The 9,080-nt window shown below is 36.1% G+C and overlaps 1 protein-coding gene across 2 annotated transcripts; it reads left to right on the forward strand.

Annotated features, from left to right (window-relative positions):
- Nucleotides 1–2,271: 2,271 nt before the first annotated feature.
- On the forward strand, nt 2,272–8,489 carry LOC114268304 (E3 ubiquitin ligase BIG BROTHER-related). 2 transcript variants are annotated; one of them, XM_082893543.1, is made up of 7 exons: nt 2,272–2,792; nt 4,237–4,567; nt 4,682–4,722; nt 5,924–5,965; nt 6,044–6,165; nt 6,235–6,343; nt 8,242–8,489. In XM_082893543.1, the coding sequence occupies exons 1-7, from the start codon at nt 2,571–2,573 to the stop codon at nt 8,287–8,289; spliced, it is 915 nt and encodes a 304-aa protein (XP_082749669.1). In that variant the 5' UTR covers nt 2,272–2,570; the 3' UTR covers nt 8,290–8,489. The 2 variants fall into 2 exon arrangements, with proteins under 2 accessions (XP_082749669.1, XP_082749668.1); XM_082893542.1 differs by having other exon boundaries at nt 2,307–2,792; nt 4,667–4,722.
- Nucleotides 8,490–9,080: the final 591 nt, after the last annotated feature.

The raw sequence follows: 9,080 nt of genomic DNA on the forward strand, positions 1-9,080 counted from the left end.
TTTTAGTGGGGCCCATAGGTCTTTTGGGGTGGGTCCAAAGAGGTGATGTGTTTCTTGCCGCATGGCAAGTCACACAGTGCAAACGATTCGTCAAAACTATTTATGAGTAAATATAAAGTTGATGTCATTTTCGAGTTGGTGGAATGAGAAATTAAAGAGTCAAAAGTGGGTTTCTTTTAAATGGTTGTCCTGCATTGAAACTTTAAGAGAGCTTATGTGTGTGTATAAGCTTTAGGTGAACAAACTTGGTTTGGGCCCCAAGGGGCATCCCAAGTTTGTAGAAGGGAGGAGTTATGGACAAAGTAGGCTTTGGCTCAAACCACTACACACACGCGCGCGTCGCCGTTCGTCTGACTAGTCGGTCGAGCCGAGCTGTGTCGGGTGCAGGCATGGGTTGTGGGTTGGGTCGATAATAATATTAATTTTTTGGACAAAAATTATTTGATTTTTTTCCAAAAATTCTTGTGGGAAAATTTATTTTTTCTGAACGAAATTAATTCAAATTTTGCGCCAAATTTGAATTCAAATTTCCTATCCAAACAGTGCCTCCACCAGTTCCATTTTCCAATAGATTTCAAACAGTTTGAATTCTACACGTGTTCACTTTAAATTGTACCTGTTCGGCCTTTTTCAACAATCACCAATTTGCCTATAAATTAGACCCTTTTCCAATAGTTTATTCATTCCGAAAATTCATTTGTTGCCTTAAATTTTTGCTCTCTTACATATATTTTCTTCATATTAGTTTTTAGAGAAATTATGAGAGTATAGAACACAGGTTATAGGACGCCGTACAGATTGTTTGGAGTGCTATTATAATCTGTATAACATCATTGTATCTTTGGAGATAGACGCCATTTATCCGTAAGTACCTGAGCAGGGCGAATCTATCTTAAGGATAGAATGTCACATATTCGACTTGATCATTTTTGTACTTATTCGTTTTGGTGAATAAATTATGTAAGTAATTTATTATTTATTTGATTTATTTCACATTATTATCTCATACATAGAAGATTGTTTCAACACAAAGTTGCATCGAGAAAAGAAGGTCCTGGAAGCGGCGGGAGATGGTAACAATGGTGTTAGGGACGACAAAAAAGAAATGTGACAGGAGTTGGAGAGAAAGGCACACAAAAGTAGGGGTGCAACTTGGGCGGGCTCAACTCGAGCAACCTGAGCCCAACCCGAATTTTTTTAGGGCTTGGACAAAATATTTTCAAATTCGGTACGGGTTTTGGCAAAAATTCAGAAGTCCGAATTAAATTTGGGCGGGCTTGGGCAAGGACGTCAAGCAACCCGAGCAACTCGAAACCCGAATTATACATATATAGATACATAAAAATATTAAATATATATATATATATATATATAAATTATTAGCCATTACATGATATTAAAATAATTTATATTATTAAATATATTGAATATATATTATATATATAAATAACATAAAATCTTACTTTTTTTCTTTTTATTTTCATTCATAAATTGTAAGGACTACTATAGTGGCATCTTTCATACATTATATAAATTATTTGTTTTGATGGTATTAATGATTTTCTATTTTTTTAAAAAAAAATTGTAAATAGAGTCAAATTTTAATAATTTAATAATGTAGCTGGAAAAAAAAAACTGAAATTCATTTACAACTCGGGCAATTCGGGCAACTCGGGCAATTTGGGTTTAACTCGGGTCGGGTTTGGGCAGACAACCTCGGGTTACAATTTGGGCTTGGGCGGGCTTGGGCAGGTCTCAGCACAACTTGGGTTGGGCTTGGACAACCTCCCAACCCGATCGAACCCGCCCGAGTTGCACCCCTACACAAAAGGCTATAGCAGTAGTTCTTGATGATGGTGATTGTAAGAATACATATGGCGATGTTTTGCAGGGCAAGAAAAGAAAACAAAGAAATGAAAGGGGAGGCGATGAGAGAGAGAAAGAGGGAGTATTTTATGGGAAATGAAATGGTGAAAATTAGTATACGATGATTATTAGCAAATCAAATAGGCCATGTTTGATTCACAATAGTAATAGTGAGGTATTAATAATCCTATCAAATTAGTGTGGTATTAACTATCTCACCCCTACCCCATTACTAATTATCCTACAAATTTGTTGGATTAATTATCCATTGGATTAATAGTCCTAAACCAAATGTCAAAACAAATATAGGATGGTTGGGCCCACGGATTAATAATCCTAATCCTATACTTTAATCCTTCCAATCAAATATGTATGGTAAGAGTATTATGGTACTATTTTTATAATAATAATAAATAAATAAAAAGAAGAAGAGAAAAAGAGAGGGAAATGGGCCGTCGGACATAGGGTCCAAGACAGATTTGAAAGGATCCCCTATCCCAGCCCAGCCCAGCCAGCAACCGCACCAATTGTTCTCTTCTCTCTCCAATCATCACTTCCGTCGGCGTCTCAGATTTCTGGAAGATCACCTTCGATTCATTCCAACCTCTCTCTTCCTTTTTACTCTTCTTTCGATCAATTCAGGATCAACAAAATCAAAATCAAAATCATCGCTTAATCCTCGTTTCTCTTCATTCGATTCATTAATGGAGAACTGTAAAGCGGATAACAATGGAACCAAAACCACAGACTCATCCACCAACGAAAACCCTAACAACAATTCACCATCTCTAGTTCAAGAACAAGAACATGAAGGATCGAACTCCATTGTCAATCAATCTACCCAATCATCCTCCACCAGAACCCCCTTCACCAACCTCAGTCAGGTCGATGCCGATCTCGCCCTCGCTAGAACCTTACAAGAACAGGTATCAATTCAAATTCATATGTGTTTTGGGTTGCTTTTTGTTTCTTCTTCAGTCTTAAATTGGAGTTTTTTGATTTGCTTGCATTGTTCTCGTTTGTGTTTCAGTTTTAGGGCTTTTTAGTCTGTACCCTAGTTGTTGAATTGTACAAATGCTTGTGTGTAATTGTATTCGATTTCTGGGTATTCCTTAATTGTGTCAGGTTTTTGAAATTCCAATTTTAGTTCTAAAAAATCAAAAGTTGAAGAATCTGGCAAAGTGGTCGTAGTTTGGAAAAGCATTTATTTAACTGTTTTCTTTATAAAGGATCGCACGCCACGTTTCGTTGCTTGATATGGTTTTGGGATTAGGGGATAAGTAATAGTACCTAGGATTTGGACAGGGTTGGTTTTATTTGGCATATTGGGTGGTATTACCTTAAAAGCACTATCTTTGATTAGGATAAAATTATGGGCAGTGGTGGACAGGATTTATCCCCAGAGGGGGCCGAACTACGTGCATTTAAAATTGACAACAAAATTCCATTAAAAGAGAATTGTAGAAGTCGTTTTTCCACATTGCACAAAATAAAAAGAGAGGATTATATAAGTACTTTTTTCACATTGTCTCTACAAAAATTTACATTAAGCACAAAAACTAACTACAATAATCCCATTTATCAAGTAAGGAGTTTGAAAAGTTACTACAAACCCTGTTAATGTTAAAAAAATGTTTTGTGAATAGAAAGTTCATACAAAAAGCACATCCAAAATGATTTGTCAATGATATTTTTGAAATTTTGAGATAAATGGTAGCTTTTTTGATTGGAAATGAAGAGATCACAAAAACGATATCATTCTAAATAAGATCAAAACTGTAGAAGATAAGTGGAGTTTTTATAAATTTTATAGCCCCCCTTGGGTCTGCCAGTGAGTATGGTATTAGAGTTGGAGTATTATTTATGATCGTTGGATTGAGGATGGGATCTTATCCTATGGTGGGGGATAAGTGGATAAGCAATATCATGGGACCAGTATTTATCAACAACAATAAAATAAAATAAATAAAAATAACATGGGAGTGGTATTACTTATCCCCCATTTTGGGATATGATATCACATTGGAGCTCATGTTTGGAGTAAAGGTGCGACAAAACGTTAGACAGGCCACGGGATATAAAACTTGGTCTCATAGTTGCAATGAACCTTTTTTTCTTTTTTGGGGGGGGGGGGGGGGGGGGGGGGGGGTTGGTTCGGCTTGGAATTAGCTAACAGTGGGAAGTTGATAAAAGTATTACAAATAGATGAAAAAGTTTATAATTTTAATTATTAATTGTAATAAAGTTTAGCATTAATTAATTTGTAATTATTTTTCAGGTTCTACGCTGATCTGAAATTTTCCCTTTTTTTCCCACCTCTTGTATTCCAGTTTACTGTTGGATTAACTTGGTTGATTGGTTGTTGAGCAGGAAAGAGCGTATATGATGCTAAGGATGAATGGTGATGGGAGTGACTACGGAAGTTGGGAAGCTGGAAGCTATGTTCATGAGGATGATGAAGATTTTGATGATCCTAGTGAAGATGAATATGATGATGAGGAGGAGGAAGATGAGGATGAGGATGAGGATGCATTTGATGTGCATGCTCATGCAGAAGCTGGAGAGGATAATGATTCAAGTGTTGGTGTTGAACTGGATCCAGCTTCGTTTCCTAATGACGAGGAGTATGCTAGAGCCCTACAAGATGCTGAAGAACGAGAAATGGCAGCTAGGTTGTTGGCTTTAGCTGGGATAAATGATCGTGAGTGTCAATTCAACTTGGTCCCTGTTATATCTCTTGATCATTAAGTCATTCTGCAATTGTGTTGAAAATTCTGTGACTGATGAAGCTTCTAATAAGTGTTGGTGATTGCAGGGGAAGCTGAGGATACGGACGATCATGGTGGCAACTCTCAGGTATCAATTTGTTTCTTTTGATAAGTAATAAGATTTCATGAAAAAGGCTTTGAGGCAATGCCACTTGTATACAAAAGGACACAAATATCCAAAAAGACAAAATGCCTCACTTCCTCGACCATCTCAGGTATTATTTGTTGTCTTTCAATCATTGTGCTATATGAACCAGTTCAGATATCTTTTCCACATATTGGGATTTTTTTTTGGGAGACCCTTTGATCCCTTAAAAGCTATGTTTGGTTGGAGGATTTGATGAGGGAAACGGAAAGGGAAAAGGGAACTAGAAAGAAAAGGAGAAAGAATTGATAGTTTTCGAAATCCAAGCTATGTTTGGTTGAGTTGGGAAATGGAGAAAGAAAAGAGCCCAAACGAACCCAAAAGACAAAAAGTGGTATTGCATTTCTCTCTCACTTTCTTTTCCCTTGTGTTTTCCATTATAACCAAACTAAAAGTGGGATTGCATTTCCTTTTCCCCTCCCATGTCTCTCATCAAATCCTCTTGCCAAACACAGCCTAAGGGATTGGGAAACTGTACTTCTATCTTGACTGTTCTTGTTCACTCTTTTAGACATTTATAACAAGTCTTGCAATACATGAGAAATGAGAATGATCCTTTCGATAGGAAAGCTTTATTATAAAAATAATTTTTTTTTTTTTTTTTGTATCTGCATGGAGCATGTAAAATCTAAGAACAGACTATCAAACAATTATTTCTTGCTGTCTAATTTTCTGGAAATTTAGGTTTAAAAATCTACCAGAAAATGCATAAAAAAGACACCAGTTGTCTAGTAGAGCAAGAAGGAATGCCCTTGAGTCCTTGACAAGGCGGCTTATGCATGTGGATACATGTTGAAGATACTTTATTTGCTTCTCAAGTTCTCACCATGTCACCATAGCATACTCTTTGATTTTACAGCCAATTGCTGATCGTTCCTCCACTTAATTTTATGTCCAGTATGAGTTCTTTGTGCTTGCATATATTTTGGGAAGCAATTGTTAGTGCTCATTTGTTTTTTTTCATTAGTTTTCATTATTATTATTTTTTTTGTAATGAAATAAGATTTTTAGTCTATGGCTATTAATCCTGTATATGAAATTTAGGTGATGTATGCGTTTGTATGCATATGATTACCAAAGTTGTTGCTTTTAAAGCTAATCTTAACTAGATCTTAATATCTCATGTGTCACTGGGTTCTTTCAGGATACATGGGAGGAGTTAGATCCGGATCAGCTATCATATGAGGTAAATTTGTCTATTGTATCTGACTTTTGGTTGAAGCATTATTATACTTTGCTAATGGAGTTTGGTTTGATATTTTAGGAGCTGCTTGCATTGGGGGAAGTAGTTGGAACTGAGAGCAGAGGGCTTTCTTCTGATACAATTGCCTCTTTACCTTCAATGAATTATAAGACGCAAAGCACTCAGGATGGAAACAATGATTCGTGAGTGCAGTTTTTAGATTATTATAATTGTTAAGGTTTGTGTGGATAACATTTGTCTTCATGTATCAGTTGCGTTATCTGCCGGTTGGACTACGAGGATGGTGACACCTTGACTGTACTTTCCTGCAAACACTTGTACCATTCTGAATGTATAAACAATTGGTTACGAATAAATAAGGTAAATGCATTGTTCTTTTTTAAATAATTTCCCATGCTATAATGCCCATGTAAATATTACCTATTATATTTGGGGGCTCTACTTAGTATTATTCGTGCGGCTTCTTCCTAACTTTCTGGCGTTGAGGAAGCTTTATTATACATGTGTGTTTACATATACATGCACATGTCATGTTTTTTAGAATGCATTGTTTCATTTGGAGTTTTTATATTGCATAAATTTGATTTTTGATGTTATCTCTCGCTGTTTACATTCATTCTGGCCTACTGTACAAACTTTTTTTTATATGTAAATTCTGATGAGCTGATGTCCATCAATGTAGCAATAATTTCTTGAAATGTAAACCGCCCCCCACAAAAAAAAAAAAAAAAAAACAAAAAACAAAAAACAAAGAGAGAAAAGTTCCAAAACAAGGGTTCCCATTATCCTTGAAGATAAGGATCATCTTCTAAAGGTACATGGTTTTATGAGTTCAAAGAGACATGTGAATGATCTAGAAGATAGTTGTAGCTTGGGCTGAGTTTCCCATTAGAGCTCTTACCCTAGGGCCTTATTAGCTTTTCATTAATCTGAGCATAAACTGTGTTTGAGGGTTGAAACAGGTCCATATTTTGACATGATCTTAATTTGAGCTTGCATCATTATAAACTTGCTTCTTATGGGTGATATCTAAAGGTTTTCCTCCTCTTTGTGCATGGTTTGACATTGAATTTTTATTCCCATGGTGAAATCACTTATTCCTAGTCATTCTTTCTATTTCTTAATAGACTTCTTGACTCCTCTTCATGTAAAATTTAAGTGGAAGGTAATATATTACTTACAATTCATTCTAAAGAACGCCAATTACCAGTTGTCCTGAAGAATATCAGGATGCTTGATTTAGCTGACTTGTAAATCCACCCACAAAAGAGTGTCATTTTTTGTTGGATACTACGGTTGATTTTTTTTTTTTTATAATAATGTTTTTTCCATTTAAACTTGGTAGGTTTGGATTTGTTATTTATAGGTGTTAAGGAGTTTGTGGATACTTGTACCGATCATTTTTAGGGCCTGTTTGGGAAACCTGGACTTTGGACTAGTTCAAATATTAAACACTTACTACTGGTTGGGTCATAAGAAAACAAAGTTCAATATGAACAGTTTTCTATTTATATAATGTTTGGTATTCGAATTCTGTTTAAACCTCTGTATGTCAATCTATCACTGTATTTTAATCTCTCTCTGAATTTGCATTGCTACATGCCTCACCTTCAATGACGCCAACACATGCTACCTAGTTTCTTTACCGCCACAGGTATTCTCATGAATGAAGAAATAATAGAAAATTTTGGAAGAGGAAACGATTGCAAAGGCATGATAGCTCCATCTCCTTCTTGCTAGTCATCACTCTATCAAAACACTAACCATTCAGTCCCTTTCTTTGTGGAAGAAGCAAGAACGTTTTATGATTTGAAGCATAAGGGGAAAAATAAATGAAATTTTTTTTTAAACTTTTTCTGAATCCCTGCCTATCTTTTGTTTTCATTAAGGACCTCTTATTTTTCTTCCCTTGGGAGTTGGGACTAATTCTGCAAATTAGAGATGACCACTTCGTGATGGATCTATTCTCCCCACTCCCTCAAACTGTAAAAGAAGAAGAAAAAAAGGATTAAAAAGGGATAAAAATCCCAATATCAGTTTTGAAAGGGAAGCATTATTTTAGATGAAATGTTGTGTATAGAGCGGAACTGAAACATTATTATCATTGTTATTATTTGCTTAACCAATAAGAACCTCTCCAAATTTTCGATGTATTATATGTACTGTTGTTTTCTCAAAGATAATAGAAACTAAAGATTGTTGATTAAAGTTTTTTGGGGCGAGATAGAGATGTGTAATGCTTGTTATGTGCTTTGTAGGTCTGCCCCGTTTGCTGCACCGAGGTGTCCGCATCTGGAAACAGCTAGTACAGAGTTGGACAGTCTCATTTAAGTTACAGATTTTCTTTACCAAATATCTAGGCAGACAACAGTGAAAGTTGATAAAACTTGTTTTTTTTAAGTATTGTACACTCCCCCAGTGGAGAGTAAAAGATTAGTAATGTGTCTGCCTTGTATCCATTGTTCTGCCTAAATGTAATTGACACCCTTCCATGTTTGCTGGTTTACATTTTCATTTCGTTCCTTTTTGGTTTCCAGTTGCTGTGAAAAGTGGTTAGTTTTTATTTGCAATTCTTTTCTTAGGCCAATGTTGTTTGGACACTGAGTTTGGCCGTGACCATGGTAAGCTGAGTGGTGTTATTCCTGGTAAGCAGGTCATTGATGGTCTGTTTTTATGAGATTGATGCAGAAATAGAAGCCTTTCTCATGGACATGGGCTTGGTTTTGTTAATCCAAGGATTATAGACACCATTCAATCGATGATGACTGGAGTACCTGGTGTGTACTTCATTTTTCAGTCAGTTGTGGCGTTGTCTGGACTCGTAGAGATGCTAATAAAGCTTGACCATGTTTTAGTCTTTCACCAGCCCAATGCTAGTCTTTTTTCTTTTGGATGCTTTACTCACCTCACCCGGTATTCGATACCCCTTAACATGTATACTTGTATACTAATTCAGCGTATAGCCATCAGCACAACCTCTTCTCCGAACCCCAATATCAGCACAACCCCGACAAACTAACCATCCAAGGATTATCCCATTTCCACAACAATCTTAGTTGTCTCCACCGACGCCTTTGTTTCCTGATGTTCTGGGTAC

Source organism: Camellia sinensis, chromosome 11 (genome assembly GCF_055761805.1).
Source record: "Camellia sinensis isolate YWXY chromosome 11, ASM5576180v1, whole genome shotgun sequence".
Lineage (NCBI taxonomy): Eukaryota > Viridiplantae > Streptophyta > Magnoliopsida > Ericales > Theaceae > Camellia > Camellia sinensis.